The sequence below is a fragment of the Triturus cristatus genome, chromosome 1_2 (genome assembly GCF_964204655.1).
Source record: "Triturus cristatus chromosome 1_2, aTriCri1.1, whole genome shotgun sequence".
In the NCBI taxonomy this organism is placed as follows: Eukaryota; Metazoa; Chordata; class Amphibia; order Caudata; family Salamandridae; genus Triturus; species Triturus cristatus.
The window spans coordinates 141,852,128-141,872,178 of NC_140580.1; the positions used below are offsets into that span (position 1 = coordinate 141,852,128).

Consider the following 20,051-nt stretch of genomic DNA (forward strand, 5'->3'; position numbering starts at 1 on the left):
TCAGTCTGTAAGGGCCACTCTTCAGTTGTGGCTTAAACGTGAGCCATTTTTAATTTGGAAAAAAGGCCCGCCTTTCTTCCATACTGCCTACCCTTTACAATATGAGTGTCAAGAGCAAGCAGAACTTGGAATAACAAGTAGAACAATTAGTATGGTAATTCGTTTTGGATTACTTGGTAATCTGAAGGAAAGGTATTTTACAGTAAGTGCTAGTTATGTATTTTACCGACACCATCTTAATCCACAGTTTGACTCCTAGCTAGTTCCACTCACTTTTGACTTGTCATCTGTATTTTTTAATTGGTCTATGTAGAAACGGTGATAGTGGAACCTGAAGCACGTATGGTAGGAATGGGTGTGTTTTTGATCCTTGGTTGTGCTTTTCTTCATATGTACTTGCCAGATTCTTGTTGGTAATATAAAGTGTTGATGTGTTTGCCGTGCCAGAGATTTGATCTGCTGTTGCAGCAGTTTCTCTTGTAGGTTTTAGCTGTCGTACATTTCAGTTACCAAGTATTACAACATCAAAAAATGAGGGAAAAGCTCTCCATAAAACGTCCATTAGTTTAGACGGAATATTGATTGAAAATTGGCAATGCTACTCAATATAGATAATATTTAATGAGTGTCTTAAGCTGTGTAGAAAACCGCAGATTTGTTTTAGGGGTTGGGGGGAGGGGTCTTGTTATTGATAAGTTTTTCAACAGTTATGTTTTTCAACATTTGCCATATTATTCTGCATCTTCATAAGGCTGATACATCGCTTGCCAGGTAGGCGTCATCGCTTAAATCACTTAACATATGCTTGTGGTGCGGTGTAAATCGGAAAGGTTTGGTAGATGAAGCAATAACAGAATGAAACCAACCTTTGAACCATTTGTGCCCTGCCAGAATTCCCCTTTTCAATCCAACCATAGTCACTCATCAAAAACAATTGCGTTGTTCGCCCACCCCAGCCACCAGTCTCTGCCACCATTAAGTGTTGCTGGTTATGTCTCAAGTATAGGGACTTGATTATGCTGCGCACTGTTCACCAAGTGAGCAGCATCATCACTATATCAATGTTGCATGCTGATACATATAAGTTTTATTCACTTTGTTTCAACAAAACTTCCTTTCTTTCTCAAAAATGTAAACAATACATTGAATATATAATCTTCATTTTTCACAAAAAGTATTTTTTTTAAAAAACATAAATGTGTTTCTTGTGATACATTTCACGTGCTATTATTTACAAGAATCATTGTTAATACACAATTTTACAACATTTCATGTAAAGCCTGATGCATTTCGGGACCTTTAGATGGTCCCTTCCTCAGGGGCAAATCTGTAACGCAAAAATGAAATCATTACTTATGTTTCCAATGTGGGTTATACCCATAGTGACCAAATCTCACCAGACATGTGCTATGACCTACATCCTATGGGTTACGTACCGTCTAATAACTCTTATCTGTGTGTTTGAGGTGCTTGTATGTTGTTATAAATGTATGCCACCCAGTGGTAAGTGTATATACTCTCCATATGAGGAAGTCATACCTGTACTCTGTGTATTAAGCTTCAATCACAACCATTTCCTACACTCCACTCTCTAAAACAACCAAAACACCATCATTAGTACTCCCGTTGCAATATCAGGTATCTCCTGAAACACCACGACAAATATCAGTAGATCTCTTACCGCCTTAACGTAATAAAGTGTTGGAAATCTGAAAACCGAGAAAAAAACTCAATTCAACACCAAAACTTCCGAAAAGATGTATAAAACATGCGATATGCTGACTCCGCGCATAGCCGAGAGCGTAATGATCTTACCGATTTGAGAAACGCGATCACCGCGTACCTATCGCAGCAATGCTTTGAAACTGAAAGCGGAGCATGCCGGTATATAACTCCGAGTGAACCCAGAGATAAAAAACTGACTAATTGTAGTCCGGCGTTGGACTACTGCCGCCATATTAGAATGGCTAGAATATTAAGGACGAGCATAGTGCTAGTTAAACGTATGCCGCATGTGCGTAATACTATCGCTGCCATATTCTAATGGCTAGAGTGTAAAAAAACGAGCATAGTGCTGGGCTAACGAGTACTGCATGTGTAGAAGTGATCAACCAGATGGTTAACACGGAACCATGAGAGATCATATGGTGATGTTAATAATTTAAAGAGACTTACACACGAGTAACTACTGAACTATACTGATAATCATGTCCACCTAAGATAACCCTGGGACAATGTTCACATCTAATATGCAAATATCCGAGTACCTCATGCCAAAATACCATAACATGAAAGGATAAGCTAATATTATATTCATGAAAATCAACTGCATAACCCTATCCTATAACTAAAAACATCAGTATAATGGTGTATGTGAAATAATAAATGCATATGGTTAAGAATGACTGAATCGTAACCTAAATGAAGCATGACATATCTAAACGATCATTAAGCCTTTTGGGCATCATGGTATCCAAAATTTTGATCCAATAGATTTCACGTTGAAGTAGTTTTTTCTTATTATCTACTCCTGGGTGTACTATAACTTTTTCGACAATCTGAAATCTGAGTTGTGAGATAGTGATTGGCTTCAATCCAGTGGGTTGCCAGTGATGAAGTGATGTTTCTTGTCCTAATTCTACTTTCGTGCTCGGTTAACCTTATTTTAATTTTACGCTCTGTTTTTCCAACATAAGCCTTACCGCAAGGACATTAGATGCAATTTATTACATTATTTGTATTGCAGTCACTGGTATGCCTCAGTTTTATTCTTCCTCCTGAAGTAGGGTGTGCTAAAATATTGCCTAGGATTACATTATTGCAGTGCGTGCAATTAAAACATTTCATGGTTCCTTTGGGGTCCTTTATATGTCCTTTGTTTTTAGGACTGGTCAGTAGTTCACGCAAGTTCCTTCCTCTGGTGTATGCATGTAGCGGTTTGCTCGCAAATATGTTGTTAAACTCAGGTTCATTGGACAATAATTCCCATCTTGTATTAGTAATCATTTTGATGGCTGTCGAACTCAATAAACTTACCTTTAAGTGTCGGCCAGAGCTGCTTGTCATCAACCGGAGTGTTCAGGGTTCCCCTGGGGAATTGCGGTCCGGATGTCTCCCCCTCCCGCCCTCGGAAAACATATAGAAATATGCAGAGTGCAATGATTTTTACCAGCAAGTTTACAATTTGTCAGTGAACAGTTGTTGTCGCTAGCGCCAATATTAGAAATTCAGTCTATTTCTAATATTCTAACAAAGTATTTCTGAAGAGTTCGGTTTCTACTCTGTGGTTTAATATTGTATGTGAATACATTGTTAACATCGTTACCCTACACTGACACTCTGAATGTTTCCTCACATATTTATAGTTGGAAAAAAGAATTGAAGAACTCAGTAAAGAACTTTCAGCTTCGAAAGATAAATTGATTGCTCAAGATGCAGCTGCAAAAAACGCCATTCAGAAGTTGCAGAAGGAGATGGCAGTTCGTATGGACCAGGTAAATGGCCTTGGTTTTCTAACATTGTAAACAACCCTGAAATGGCAAACGTTTAATTCTTGGTGACTAATATACAGTGATGCATATTTTGACACTGCACAATTGCACATGCCTGTTTCTAGTGATAGCTGGGCACTTCTGGGTGACTTGAGCAAGAAATCTTTGTAAAGTGATCAGCTTACTTGTCAGAGTTTTATTGTTGCTCCTATATGAAGAAGAGTTCAATCTATAGAATATTAATGAGAAATCAAAGGAGGATTGGCACAGGGATACTCTAACATACTTGTCTGGTACATGTAGTGTAATAAGCCTCTTTCTTAGTCACTTTGTGACAGCGATCACAGTCCTTATCAGGAGGAAAGTAGAATGACGTTTGTATCTGTTCTGATCTATACTGTGCCCTTGCAGTTGAGCTGCTTCGTTTGCGCCCCCACCCCCAACACTTTCCAGTCTTAAGGTTTTACTCAACTATGCATACATACAAATCCAGTCTGGGCCCGATTACGAGTGGGTTATTGTTTTTGATCCCTGTGTAAACCCGCAGGGGTCAGAATTACGAATGTGGTTGTATTTAATGCATCCGATAATTATATAAAAACCATACTGTATTTACTGTATAATGCGATGCAGGTTTCAGTGTTTAACACACCAAAATTTGCCTGTTATTCCCCAAATCTCGTAATGGGTGCTATTTATCTCACCTGATAAATAACTTACCCTGTGGTATCCTTATTTATCGGATCCTATAAATAACACCTTTACTCTTAATCAGGGCTGATTATATATTGCCCAAACATCTCTTAACTTATCTGGAGAGAATGTGCTTTAGGCCCTAACGAAACCTACAAGGGACTGTTGGGCATTTGACTAATTCTTGTGAGTTACTGGCACCCTTTTGTTCCAAGTGCAGGAAGGTGCAGTCGGTGCTCTGAGAATGGCGGTCTGCATGTCAGGCTCTTCAGTTAGCCTGACAGACCGCCAACCTAGACCGCTGCAGCCCCGCCCACCAGACCAGGATTTAACTCCTTATCTGGCAGGCAGCAGCACCATGGATTTGGCGGTCCTACAGCAGACAGTGCGTTGCACCATCCGCTGTAGGACTGCCAAAGTCGTAATAAGGCTCTTAGTCTTAAGGCTGGGTTTAAAGCCAATTTTTGTGTAAAATAAATGTAAAAAACTTATTACAGATATAACAGTAATGGTGTACATAAATCATAGGCTGTACAGCATAGTAAGTTATGAGGATCACCTTAGCGTTTTAAACATATTTGCATCAAACGTCGTTTATTTTATGTGGGGTCAGTATTAATCATTGTAGTTGCATACCTGTACTTCATTGATATGTTGCTGTACTAAGCCTTTGTGCAACACGAGGGTACAGTGTGTCAATGCAGCCACGTTCGTTAACAAAGGCCTGCGTTTTATTCTAGAATCTGAAACGCCTCACTTTCTTGTTGAGAATGTGAGGGATCATTTTATACTGCTAGGATCATTGCTTTGGAAAAGGTTACCTTGTGATTCATGGTATAAGATAGGCAGAGAAGCTTGTAAATTTACTAACAAATTAATACTAAAGCCACTATGACATCAAACCTAGAAATAAACGTATCGTCTAAAAGCATACACTCAGAATAGACGCTACATCTAGCACCTATTGTTACATGATAATAAGCATGAAAGTATACGAACTAATTGGTGATTGTAAATGAATAATGAAACGTTTGGCCTGAGGCAATGATTAGCAACTGCACAAAATAAGGGACTTCACATAGACATGGAAGGCAAAACACATCACAGTAATTGATAAAGGAATAGTTTATGTTCTTAAATCAGCAACTTGGGTAAGAGGACAGTCCCACTCTGACAGAACTGCCAAAAACTCAGCAGGCGAGACATAAATGACAAAGTATAAGAAAAGTGGATAGTGCACTAAAAAGAGAACGAGGGAACAGTGGCACATGGAACAAAACAATCAGAGACAGAACAGCAGTGGTGGTGTTGAACTACATGCACCAAACCAGAGAGAACAATCATTAATAAAGTCAGTAGGTCTGGCTTGCAATTTGAGCACCGATTAAAATATTTTATGGAAAAAAATCCAGTGCAATGAAAAAAAAAATTATTATTATAATTGCTTTGTGTATAGTGCATTTATGAGATACAGGTTTTAATGTTATGATTGTGTACTTTTGAGATGGAATGGCACTCCAAACACCACAGTGTCACAAAACTGCTGGTATAATTGTTCATAATGCAGAGCGCCTAAGCTGTGTATCTCCTTAGCTTCGTACTACTTTCTGTATAGCCATCCCCAAGATCAACTCAGTGAAACATTACCATACAATGAAACTCCCCTCCCTCCCCAACTATGTAAATGATTAACAGTACTAAGCCCCACATGTCTAAAAAAGTGTTAAATGTGCTTGCGACCACTACTCTTCCTCAGCTGGGCCTCCTTTCCACTAATCCCAGGCGCAATTTTCGACCTAGGTGATTATGATGACTATTACCGTTCAGCAGCTGATAACTGATCTCGACCTTCCCACACTATCTCCGTAAAAGCAACAAGGAGGGGTGCCTAATCAGCAGCAATTGGGTGCTGATGAAGTCCCCTGTCTAATTCCGCCCTCCGTGCCGTCTCCTCTGCCCCAGCCCAACATTCTACCTTAGATCGCATTATGGTCCCTCAGAGGATTTCCAGCGCATGGCCAGTGCATGTCTAGCCAACACCAGGGACAGGTGCTATAATCTAGCATCCACCCTGGGCAATTTCGGAGATGGTGAGAGTCCCAAAAGGCAGACCTCCAGCCCCCCAGGTCAGCGCGGTCCAGGGCATTCCCCAGGTAAGACATCATTCTGCCAATACCCCATTGCTTCCGGGCATGACCAGGTTCCTGGCAGTGAGGGCATTGCCGTGTGTCTGTGCCCATTATTGCATTAAGGCGGTGTTATGTACGCAATATGCAGGAAATTGAACTGTTTGTAACGGAAGCAGGTGTTCCGTGAAATGGTATGAACCCTCTCCACCTCCGTCTCCCATCTGTCCCAGAGCCGTGCCCGGTCTAGCTGTGTCTCTAGCTGCGCTGATTTATACAGCCAAGAGACTACCCTACGACCCTCCCGGAAGGTCAGGATAATGTGCAGAACCTTGTGGGAAACACTGTGTCTCCCACCTGGTCCTCTAGTGATCTTAATCTACTCTCTGCGTAACAGTCCCTGGCTGTGAGAATGTCTCTTGTAACATTCGGGCCATAAGTTGTCGCTCGCTACGTGTTGGGAGACCCACCAGCAGCAGGACTGGGTAGTACGGGCACGGTTGCCTTGAAAACTTTGCAAACTTCGCCCAGCATCATAGCTCGATCCACTATAGTATTGGGGGTGGCACTCTGGTGGGACATTCCCCTAATATGAGCTACACTAGCCAGCCATGGTGTGGGTCCACTCAGTAGAGTCACAGCTCCGCTCCGTTGCCGCCTGCGAACCAGCCATTGTATTTGCACCGCTATATGGTATAGCTCGAGTTTGGGGACACCCAGTCCACCCTCTCGTTTCAGGCTCTGGACGGTATGTAGCAACACTCTGCACCGCCCCATCCCAGATCAATTCCCTCCCAAGGGTATCCAGGGAGCGAAACAAACATTGGAGTATCCAGAGAGGGAGATTCACAAAATAATAAAGTAATCTGGGTAAAATGATCATATTCGTGAGTGCTACCCACGGCATCAAGGGGAGCCTCAGCGTGCGCCAGAATGCTAGGTTTCCTCTTAGCTAAGTGCACTCACCAGAATACCCTCAAGGCTGTCCGTATCTTTGTGGAAAACTTTAATCCCGAGATGTCTGAACGTCCGAGGCTCCCAGGCCAGACCACTATCTTGGATCACCTGGAGCGGATCCATGGTGTACTCACTCACATGATTTCCCCAGCTGGTACATTAACCCTGTCGCCTCTCCCAGGCGTCGTAGCATCGAGACAGCCCAGGGCACTCCAGTGTGGGCATCGTGGAAAAAGAGCAGTTTAGGTACTCTACCGACCCTGTTGCTGCCTTCACTGCATGCTGTGATTCCTCTTTAGATGGCACTAAGAACTGCAAATTTTGTATCAATAGACGAACACCTATTAATTTTTTGCCCTAAATATGTTTTGCTCTGAAGCAGGTGGATTGCTCCTTTATGCAGAAGTTTGACAATCTCAGATCGAGTCAATGCTCTTAGGATCTGCAGTAGCGAATCCACCCCAGTGGTGTAGTGATTTCACTTTCCAACTTTCTTTTTGCAGCCTGGGCCATCAGACAAAAACAGTTGCTGAAACTCTAATGGTTCTGGCCAAGTGGTTTTGAGCGCTATTGCAAAATATTTATTCTTCTTAGGCTTTTAATGCATTTAGTTTGACGGATATTGCTAGATCAGAGTTTTTAACATTTTAGTGTGAACTTTTAATGTTTTCAATTAATGTATTTAAATGGTGAAGTGAAGGAGTATTAGTATTGTTTTTACTTGTTGACTGGCGATGGAAATAATTTACTTCGATCTGTCAATAAACTTTGGAAAAATGCCTCACATAGAAGTAGAACAACAAAGTCATGCACGTGGTTTGAAAAATATATTGCACATACTAGAGGCCCAATTGCCGAGAGTTTGCACACAACTAAGCCCATTTAAAGATTTCGCGATTAGCTATTATCAGTATTTGTCAAGGAACCAACCACCAGCCAAGTATTGTTACAGTGTGTAATGGGGAGCTGGTCAGGAGAGCTTAACCAATCTGGTACAAGAAAAAATAAATACAGAAGAATGATAAAAAGATTTGTTGGACAAAACTAATAAAGGACACAGGACTGCTGAAAAATTTGTCTGCCATGTTTTTATAGGCCGTCTGGTAACATTCCTGGTGCATGTGTGAGTTGGAACGAAGAGACCTGCTCTGTTATGGCCTCTCACTGTTCGTATCAACATGTAGAAAAGGCTGAATTATGGCCGCCATCTATCTAGTGCACATGCATGGCCATGCCTTGTCATCCCATCGCTTCCTTACAGAAGTCCCTTCTTCCAAATCCTGGATGACCTTGAATGACTGCTCCAATCAGGATTAATGCAATGTGTGAGAGTGCTGCCTTCTTCCACTGATGCCTGCCTTGGAACTTCCGTCTTGTTCTGGTCTACCTTGGTGATGCCGTACGCTCTGAGACCACATAGAGATAAAAGTAAATGTGACACTAAGAAGGGCAGTGTGTTGGAATCAAACCTGGAAATTGGTATACTTTATACTGAAGATCTTTTTCCTTTTAAATGCCCAACCCCTATATAATAGGTATTTTAGGTTTATCTTAGCATGTGCCACACCAGCAATTTCTAAGGTTATTACAAATCTGATCCTTAAATGGCATTACACTTGGAAACGTTTCTGATGAATGCATTTCTGGAGAGGGACAAGTGTGCATCTATATCAATATGTAGATCTCTATCGTTCCACACCGACAATATTTCTAATTGCGTTTACAAGTCCTCGCACTTTCTAATATGCAAGCCTTTTTTATCAGCACATAATTCTAATCACCTTTTCAATTGGTATGCAAGAAGGAAAGCTGCACTTATGCTTTTACACAAGGCTTCTGAATAATGGCAGATTTTCTTAATAAGTGAGTTAGAGTGTTATTTGCCACTTGTTTAGATTTATCTACTGTTAGGTCTGTGAGGAACAGAGGGAGACAGATATGTCTCAATGTATAAAACTTTAAAATCTTAAGCGTGGGTGCTTTATCACTGATTCTGTGTATATTTCCACGGGTTTTGAATTTTAAAAATGCTGCTCTAATTTTCACAATGACATTTTGCTGGTATTAGTGCACATGCATCTAACTCCTGAGGTACATGTTCTTTCCCATTTGCAATATGTATTCATTTGAATTCTTTAGGCGAATAAAAAGTGTGAAGAGGCTCGTCAAGAGAAAGAATCCATGGTCATGAAGTATGTTAGAGGAGAAAAGGAGTCACTCGACCTCCGGAAAGAAAAGGAGTTATTGGAGCGAAGGCTGAGAGATGCTAACAAAGAAATTGAGAAGAATACCACTAAACTCAAACAGCTTACTCAGGAGAAAGGAAGGTTGCAACAGCTGTATGAAGCAAAGGTATTCTGCTCTTCTTTAATATGTGGTTGTTCATATTCTTAAGCAATCTGTTCTGAAGAGACGGAGCTCTTTTATAAAATGTTTGTAACTGCTCTTCCCAGCATTTTATGTAATATTTATTTGTATGTTACATTTGAGAGCGATTAGAGTTTTTTTTTTTTTTAACTCAAGTCTGTATACTAAAAACCTTGCATTGGTGAATGAGTTGCATACCACATTTCCTTGACATGAGGGTCATCAATGTTGTGGGAAGTTGTCACTTCCATTCGCTGTCATGTTTTTTTAAGGTGCTCTATAGTATCTTAAGCATATTGCTTTTCAGCCACTTTTCTTAGTGCTTAAAACGGAGGCACTTCAGAACATGGTGTATAGTGTGATGATGTGTATTTTTGTCATTGTTCTCCATTATTTTACTGCGGCCCGGTCCTGAATGTAGGGTGGTCCTCAAAAGGCTTCCACAGCCTCAGTGAACTGGTGTATTAACTGACTGTTAAAGCTTTTCAGGGGTTTCTGGTAATATTTAAGTGTGTTTTACACTCCCAGAACTTTGAGGATTTTCCTCCACATTTATTTAGTTGAAATATGCTCATTCATTAATTTTACAGATTTTTGACCTAAGGGTGCCTCTGAAGCTGTACAGTGGGCCCTAGTGTGTTTTTTTAGTTTTGCTGAACCTTATCAGCAGATGTTTTACAGGCAAAAGACAGTCTATTGAATTTGTTTATTTAATGGGCAGGGAACCATTTCAGGCTTGAGTAATGTGGTCTTACTTCTTCAAATTCAGGCACACTGTGGCTGCTTAATTTTCGGGTCCGCTGATGTTTTTGGAGTTCTGACTTCCATGCAGCAGCATACATTAAAGTAGTCCAACTTTGGTTGGAAAATACTACTATGACTCCTGCAAAATCAAATCTGTGCCTTGTTTAAAAGCGTGAGAAAACATTTGTGAACATCATCAGTAGGTAGTGCATCGAACAGAAAGAAGACAAACCCAAAAATATAGAGTTCCAGACTCCAACTCTTGATGCCAAATGGTAAATGCTTCACATACTCTGGGGGACTTTGAGGCTAAGTAAAGGTACAATGCTACGGACTCAGCTTTCACTGCTTCAGCTGACATGGAATGTGGGTAAAATTACAGCTTGCTTTTCCATGCTCCTGGGCTGCTACACCACACCATTTGGAATTTGATTCATAAGTTTGTGCGGTACCTGAGAGCTTATTTAAAGGAATTTCTGAAAGTGACGATAATTACTGCTGCCACTTATTACTGCATCAAAGTAGATAGCGGATGTGGAAGAAGTGTGGCGCAGCGGCCAGGGTGCCTGACTCTGGACCACGGGGTTCACGGTTCAATCGCCGGCGTTACGTTAGCCCAGCACCATGTGACTCTTGGCAATAGCTCGCTTAATCTTCCCGACGGCCCCAGTGCCGAGACACCTCTCCGGAGGTAGCTGTGTGCTTTACAAATTCTGGTATTTCATAAAGCCAATTTTTTCACGCATGGTTATTGCCATAGTCTAGTAATATGGTGTACCATTCGTTTGTCTGCAGATTTTGCTTATGCTGTTTTCCAGTTTTACTCTACTTGAGTCTTTCAACAATGATATGATTCAACAAATTCAAACTAAGCCTGAGACTCTGATGTAGATATCTTTGGAGAAGAGGCCACATTTTCTTTGTGCCCATATCAAGCACTAGCTTGCAGCAGTGAACTTGTACAACATCACTGAGTCCAGCATCACCTACAAGAGCTGTACTTGCTTTGCCTTAATCCTTGTGCCACAAGAAAAGTAAGTGCTCCATTGTCAGGGGGAGCTTTGCAACCATCTCGGAGTGTGTGACATGGCATAGTAAAAGGCAAATAGATGCTAGGTCTTAGAATAGATACAAAATCAAATATTCAGGCCTACACCAAGCATTCCATCAATGATGTCTTGGGCTCCTCTCGTAGTCTGCATGTGTATGTTGACTGAAATTAGATTGAGGACAACGACTGAGATTCTCCTGAAACAACATATATACAAATAGTTCCGCTTTTGCTGCTTCTTGGTGAAGAAGAAAGAATATGGAATAATTCTAGCTCACAAGACAGAGAAAAAACTAAATCATGAGAGCAAAGTTCAGGATATTTGTGTTGTATTGGGTCTACTTTTTATATGCATACAGGAGATTGGAAGTTTGCCAGGCACCAACAAGATGCCTCGCTTCACATGTTAGTCTTCCTATAAAAATCATTTGCTGAAGACTCTGAGACAAACCTTACAATGCAGAGTTCTTCCCTTCACTTAGAAATAAGTCTTATATATATTTTTCTACCAGCAGGACAGTGGTAGTAACATTTCTTTGATGCACGAGAATCTTCAGTTACTTTTAGCTGATGATTTACATACAAATCACCACAGTCACTAGCTCAGGCAATTCAATTCTTAGGATCAATTATAAAACAAATCCCTAAAATGTTTTCTTCTGAGGGCATACTGTCTTCTATACAGCAATGTCAGTGTCTCCTTATGACCTGGCATTTATGAAAGTGTTCTCACTCATGAGATCCATGGGGTCTTCTCTCTGGTAGAGAATGCTAGACTGCTTGCAAGACCCCCTGCAGGTTTGTTTAAAGGACCAGTGGTGCTAGATGACTGGGACTAAAAAATGTCTGTGAACAATGTGGCTCTTCATTCACTGTCATGTTGGGAAAAGGAGCATGCTTTCGGGGAGACCATTTTCATAATCTTTCTCCAATCAGACAATAGTGACCAGCTCTCAAGTGGATGATGATGACAAGCTAACTAAGAAAGGGTTAAAGGAAGTGGTCCGACTGAGAGCAGTAATAGATCTATATAAGAGAATAAAGGGCATTTCACCCATCCATCAAATCCTTTCTGTCCTTGTTTTTTCCAAACCCTATCCTAATATACAGCCACGGTACCGCCATCCTGTTCTACCCTAAGAAGCCAACAGAAACGAGGTCCAGAGTCCTCAAGAGTTGATTATATGGTGCTGTCGTGTGTCAAGAATCATCCACTTTACAATGGTTTATCTGTCAGATCTAAATAAGGGTGATAGATTAACTTTAGCAGTCACTTGCTAGAAAAAACGAAGGAAAAGAATACCGTTTTAGTTGTCTGGTCCCTCTGATTCCATTACTACCATAGGTAACCACCAAACTGCCTCATCAGATCTCCAGTTGTCTGTTTTGGTACACAGTAGGCTTTCTAGGAGGCTGGACCTCTTCTTTGGGATGCCAGGCTGCATCCCACATCCCATCCCTCCATGTTTAAGCTTAACAACATGATACCTGAACACATGCAGTATAGCATGTCCATACAGAAACAAGCAAAGTTCCTTTGCACATGTGTTGTCAGTTGATAGAATTTCTACATCTGGTATGTAGAGAAGTGGGCTGACCTAAGAACTTTCCAAGGAGAAATTATATTCTGATATTTTTTTGGGGGATAAATATGGTCTTCAATTTTTAGTAATTAAGTGGATATGGCTGGCATTAATTACTTTATACCTGTGATGGCTTTACGTCTTTCTCATTGTTAGGCCATACGTTCCTTGAAAAATTATTTTGTACTATCAAAAAGTTTTGGAGGTGGGTATGAGTGGCCGGACCTCCAAAGATGGCCTGACACACTCCTGTAGCTGGCTGGCAAATGTTGCAGAGTATCACCCTGAATAATTAAGAATCAAATGTGCAAGAATAGAACTGGACATGAGAACACACCGGACTCAATGGATGTATGAGGTGGCGTTCGTAAACAAAATGGATATTCTGGAGGATTACAACAGTGGCCTAGCTGAACGGGTTGTGCCTGAAGAGTCATGAGGGAAAAGACACAATATGCTGAAGGAGGGGCTGCCTTCTGGTGGAAGATGGATATCGAACCGGCCTTGGTGTGTGGGTGCTGGTTCTTGTGGTGAGAAGGAGAAGAGTAACGTTCCCTGGCTGGCTGGGGAGGTGCCACCACAGGCTGTGGCAGCGAGAAAATCGTCTGATGGGTGGGATGAGTCTCAGCAGTGCGTGAGATCCCTGGAAATGTCAAGGCCCAGCAGAGGAGGATTTGCCTGGGAGAGTAGCCAATGGGGTGGCTTGAACCTCTCCCCAACATTCTTCTTCCTCCCTCAGAGAAGCTCCTAGTTTGTGAGCTTGTTCCCAAGATGATTGGGTCAGTGAGAAACGCCGAGATCGATATGAATAGAATGTAAGAAAAGGCTCCGATAAGCGCTCATCTCCTTAGCTGCAACATGGCGGCAGCCAGATCAGCTTTCCAATATAAGCCTGAGCCGCTGAATCTAAACTCAACATTGTGGGGGTTGGAATATACAGTGAATGCCACACATGCCGATAATAGTAGAGCAGAAGAATTGGTGGGCAATGTTCTCTGTCATAATGCAGGTCTGAACTCGAGTACACGGGGATGCCTTTGATGCTGCTGTGCTTTCGGGAGTTTCCTTCTCCTATCTTGACTAAACCGCATTGTTGCATTGTCGTAGAATTACTTTCAGCAGCCTTCCATTTGATTCTGCAGCGGCTACGGTACAACCACCTTTGTGCAGTTACATTTTCTTACCTAAGGTGGATGCATTTTTGGGATAGCGTTGCCTGCCAATTCTTCTTATGGAACTATTCTTGGTCTGGCCTTGGAGAGTGACACTACCAGCTTTAACTATTGTGCTATACTTAGGCACATGAAATATTGCTCTGCAGGTGAATTATTAATATTCTGATATGACCGTCAAACAATAAAGGGTTGAAACACTATTGACGCCTCTTGTACAAATGGACTATACCCATCTATCATTGATTTTGCTGTATTTATGCCCAGGACTGTTTCATTTTTAAGGAACAAAAAACAGCAACAAAAATATTTATGTACCATTGTCTATCTGTATTAGATACACTCCAAGATTTTGTTTTTACTTTTGTTTTCATCTGCACTGTTTGATCACTTGTATGAACTGTTATTTCTTATTAATACTGTTATGGCTATGTTGTTTTTGGTGATTACCAATTACTTTGATTTATTCCTATGGTCAATATTATAAATGTGTGAATATTATCTCCTATTCCACTATGAGCCATTTCCTATTTTATGCCTATTGCCCCTGGCTCCAGGTGATTTTTAAGGGATGCCCCTGCTGTTGATAAATGACTTCTGAAAATTTACATTATAAAAGATCAAGAAGAAGAGATAGGTAGAGAGCTACACACAATACAGAACAGTTCATCTGAACCTTGGTGAGTATAAAACAGCAGCAGACAAGGAACTAATGCTATGAAAAGTAAACAAGCCTAAGATTATTAGGGAATGACTAGAACTGCCAGAAAGTCCACAGTACCTTGTCAAACCACAACTTTTCCTGGTAAATTCAGAGACTCTTGCATTTGGTGAGATGTAAGTAAATTTGCTCAGGAGCTTAAGGTGACAATACAAGGTCAGATGTAAGGTTATGTGAGGCCATTGCTTAGTGGCCCTTGCAAAGGTACCATTAAAGGAAAGTATGAGTTAATATGGTTTGTTCATATGCCATAATTACATGAATGTTTTTCAATCTTTGAACAGGTTAGGGTGAGATGGGAGGACAATGGAAGGACCGTACCTGTCGGAAGAGTGTCAGATTAATTGATTAGTACTACTAAATCCAATGGCTGATGATGCCAGAATGAGATGGGGCTTAAAGTCTTAACCTACAGTCTAAGAGGACTATTTTTGCATACAAAACGTACTGGTATCTTTGGTAGAATAAAAGAGATCCAATCGGAGGTAGTTCTTTTGCAGGACACACATCAGTGGGGGGCATGCACAAAGATTCTGCTCTAGACACCTCACTATCCAAATTCATGCAACAACTCTTAATAATACAAAAGGGGTGGCGATACAAAACACATTAGGAGCAGCATTATTAGAAACTCTGCTAGATAAGCAAGGAAGATATACTTTTGCAAAACTTCATGGAGGAGATAAAGTGTGCACGATTGCTATATACACCGAATCAGGGTCAAGATCAGTTTGCATTGATCATTACAGAAGATGAAATATTCATACGGGGTATGTTAACCAAGTTGCCAATGCAATAAATGAATTGACTGGAAGATAGATCTGGGTAAACTAACAATTTGTCATAAGATACAATAGATCACTTATTAGAGCTATGCCTTATGGAAGCCTAACAAAGTCTCCAACCAGATGGAAAAGATTACACATTTTACTCACACATCCACCACACTTTCGTATGGATAGATATATTATTTGCTTCTGGGTGGCTCCGGCCATTGCTTCTGGACTCCAGGATAGATGTAATATCATTGTCAGACCATGCACCTCAGACTTGCTACCTGAGAAGGATAGACCTGGTGCAGATGATAGGAAATGGGGACTAAGAAAGCAGCCACTAATGGGAGGTCTCAAGCCATAAGAGACTATCTGGAAATTAATGACACAGGGGAAATCTCACAAATCATTTGGGGGAAATTTGATTAGGAAATGTTGAAGCTGACTTAAAATAGCAGAAGAAAAACAACCAGTCTGGTACCAGGGCAAAACTGAATAAAATAATAGGCCAGCTCAACACATTGTTGGTTAACAGGTCAGAGAAGGACTCCTAGCTCTTCTCCGACATCACTATGAATACAGTTATAAGACACATGCTTTTCTTGCTAGAGTGCTACACGCCCCAAAAACAGAGGCAGACTATAGTCATTGCAAGGTGAAAATAGCCAACACGTTTGTTGATACGGAAAAAGGGAAACTGCTTAGACACCATTCTACAGCCCTAGACATACAACTCTGAGAGTCTCAAATATGTTAGGATCGATTTCTTGCTTGTGTAGATAATCCCTAAACTAGGAGAGTATCAAAGAGAGTCACTAACTGCCCCAATGGATGACAAAGAAGTTAAAGAAGTTGTAAGAAATCTGGAATCTTGTAAGGCCCCGATGGCTTTACAGGGAATATTTTAAAATTCTTTAGGACACCACCACAAGCGCGCGGTACCAATTTTATTGGGAGATGAGGTAAAACATTGGGTGTGAGGAAATTCGTGCCTTCCTGCAGGTTTCAGACGTTTCCCTTACTGAAATGTGAGAAAAATGTGTATTTTTGGCCAATGTTTGAGGTTTCCACAGGCTTCTGGGTAAAAAGGAAAAAACGTGGTTAAGGCCATGCAAGTCTCGCCACCCTGGACTCCACTGGGTGTGTAGTTTTGAGAAATAATGCAGGTTTAGTAGGCCTCCCTATGTGCCAATTGAGCAAGGGCCCAAATTCTGCAGCCACCAACACTGCAGAAAAGGTTGTTTTTTTGGTGGGAAAAATTGATCTGTCCATGTTGCGTTTTAGGCCTTTTCCGGTCACTGGTGTCCACCCACACAACTGAGGTACCTTTTTTATCGGGAGGCTTGAATGAACATTGGGTGATGGGAAGGTTTGTGACTCATGACTCACTGCATGTTCCAGAACTTGCCTTCACAGAAATGTGAGCTGTCGTAAGCACAGTTGGAGGTTTGCAAGGGCTTAAGTGTTAAAAAAACACAACCTTGGAAGAACCACACAAGTCCCACCACCCTGGACACCCATAGGTGTCTAGTTTTCAGAGATGTCTGGGTATGGTAGGTTTCCCTGGTAGTGGCTGAGCTAGGGCCCAAAATCCACAGCTACTCATGTTGTAAAATAAGCATGGATTCTGCTGTGTTATGATGGGTTGTGATGTGTCCTAGTTGCGTTTTGAGGTGTTTTGTGTCGCAGGGGCTTGGCTCGGCCTAGCCACTGAAGTGGGATACCATTTCTATCCGGAGACGTGTGGGAATACAGAATAGTAGAACATATGTTATTACCTAATGGATTACTCGTTATTTGTGCCTCCCAAATGTAAGACATTTTGCAAGAAAGAAGACATTTTGAAATTGTTGCTCTAAATCACATGCTAGTATCGTTACACATAAATCCAGATGTAGAATTAACCACTGTTGCTATACTCCGTATCTAGTGAACATTTCAGAAATACATAGGTTTCCTTCATACCTATTTTCACTCTTTATATCTTGCCATATAAATTGCTCAATACTCGTTACACAATGAACTATTGTAAGGTGCAGCTCAGTTGTTTGCTCTGGGTACCTCAGGTTCCTGGAGAACTACAAACCCTATATATCCCCGCAACTAGAAGGGTCTAGAGGACGAAACAGTATATTGCTCGTGTCACCCATTATGACAAGAAGTAAGAGATCAAAACATCACAGCTTTTTTTCCTACTATTTTTCAAAATAGTTTTATTTCAACAGTTAGTTTCTTTCGGAAAACCTTGAGGAATTTACATACTCCTTGCTGAATTCAGAATTTTGTCTACTTAACAGAAATGTATAGCTTTCCATGGGTTCTACTCCAGTTTCCAGCACAAACTGGAAGTAGGTTAAAGCACAAAAATAAGGAAAAATTGGCTACCTCACAGAAAAACGCCAAAATTGTGGTGAAAGAAATTGTTTTTTTGAAAGCTGGTAAGATGATGATTTTAGCACAGCAAACCTTTTGTTGATGCCATTTATAGGGAAAAACACTTTTTTTATGCAGGACTCTATTCCCAAAGAAACCCCAAAATTAGCTATAATTCGTCTGTTTTGTCAGATTGCCCCAGGGAAATCCACAAACTCTGGTTACCTTTGAAATTCCCATGGTGTTGGAAAAAATGGACTCAGATTTGCTGTGGATACCTTCTGTGGAAATACAGTTATAGAGGCGTAAGCACAAACTGCCTCAAATAGCCAAAAAAGGAGTCCGTACTGGAGTGACTAAGCCTCCGCAGTTAAGGGGTTAAAGGTTTCCGACTCATTTGCCTCATTTTGTGCAGACCCCTTGTTACCTTTGAAGTAGTGGTCCATGTGCTCCCTACGAAAGCACCAAATGCCTGATCTCCTATTGCTTCCACATGGAATTTCCATGCTGGAATTGCTTGTGGATGTTTTACCCTGTTTACAGTAATTAAGAGTGGGGTATGACCTGATGATATCCTTCCCAAATATTCCACGTTGCCAACCATGTGTACCGTCCTTGAATAAATCAGACCTGTCTAAACGGGTGTGCAGTTCCACATTCCAGTTCACCCAGCACGCAGGCCATACCTCAGGTTTGCCTTTAGTGAACTACTCTTTTAATTCATTGTGCCTGTCGGAAGAGTGTCACCACAGCACCCAGGGTGTTCACCAAATGTCTTGCAGTGGTTGCAGCCCACTTGCGAAGGCAAAACATGCACATCTTTCCATACCTAGACGACTGGCTTATCATAAGCAACACATTTCATAAATGTTTGCAACACACACAATCAACAATACATTTACTACATCAACTAGGTTTTAGAATAGATGCAGTAAAGTCACACCTGTATCCTCCTTAGATACAGCCTTACTTGGGAGCCATACTAAATTGTCAAACAGGAGTAGCCTACCCAAATACAGCCAGGATACAGACTTTCAACAAACTGGTGCCATAGTTTCAGCCTTCTACAACAAAGCTTAATGCAATAATCTCAAGCGGAGAGTCAATTAGAAGAGATAGCGTTGATCATCCATCAAGTTTGCCAATCTCTGCAATGGTGGAAGTCCAAAAATCTATTACTGGGACGGTCATTTATAGACCATATGCCACAAATAGCCATAACAACTGATGCATCAATGACTGGATGGGGAGCACACTTACAACAAATGACTATACATGGGCATTGGACACACAGTCAATCCCTTCTACTCAAACATCTAGAGCTACTAGCTGTTCATCTAGCAATCAAAGCTTTTCTTCCTCTCCTAATGGGGTAAGTAGTTCTAATTATAACAGACAACATGACTACCTTGTATTATCTGCAAAAACGGGGGGACCAGATCTACACAATTGTGTCTCCTAGCACAGAAAACTTGGAAGTTTGCTCTACAACACAACATTCAGTTGTGTGCACAATACATGTTCAGGAGCAGACCACGAACTGGCGGATCTCCTCAGCAGGACACACCAACAAGTCTTACACCAAAATGGGGACAACCAGACAAAAACCTATTTGTAACACCACAGAATGCAAAATGGCAAAACTTCGCCTCCAGATCCCAACATCCACAATCCAAAGTCCATGTCCTGTGGATCAATTGGTCCGGGATATTTTCTTACGTTTTTCCACCTTTCCCCCTGCTTCCACTTTCTAATTCACAAATTGAGGCAGACATCCCTGGCACTCATCCTAATTGCACCCGCATGGGCCAGGCAACCTTGGTACACAACATTACTGGAGTTATCGGTAGTCTCACATCAACTACTGCCCAACAGACAAGATCTACTCACTCAGAACCAAGGAACAGTAAGACCAGATCACTCAAACTTGCAATTTGGCTCCTGAGGTCTTAGAATTTGGATACCTACCTCTACAACAAGAATGTGCGGTTATCTTTTAG

At 41.2% G+C, this 20,051-nt stretch overlaps 1 protein-coding gene across 8 annotated transcripts in view; it reads left to right on the forward strand.

Annotated features, from left to right (window-relative positions):
• The window catches only part of CCDC186 (coiled-coil domain containing 186), a 422,247-nt gene that overhangs the window by 109,521 nt on the left and 292,675 nt on the right, over window positions 1-20,051 (forward strand). For all 8 annotated transcript variants that reach the window (XM_085603302.1, XM_085603297.1, XM_085603300.1 and 5 more), the window contains exons 4-5: window positions 3,366-3,494; window positions 9,407-9,619. In XM_085603302.1, coding sequence (XP_085459428.1) covers window positions 3,366-3,494; window positions 9,407-9,619 — 342 coding nt within the window. The remainder of the gene's footprint in view (window positions 1-3,365; window positions 3,495-9,406; window positions 9,620-20,051) is intronic.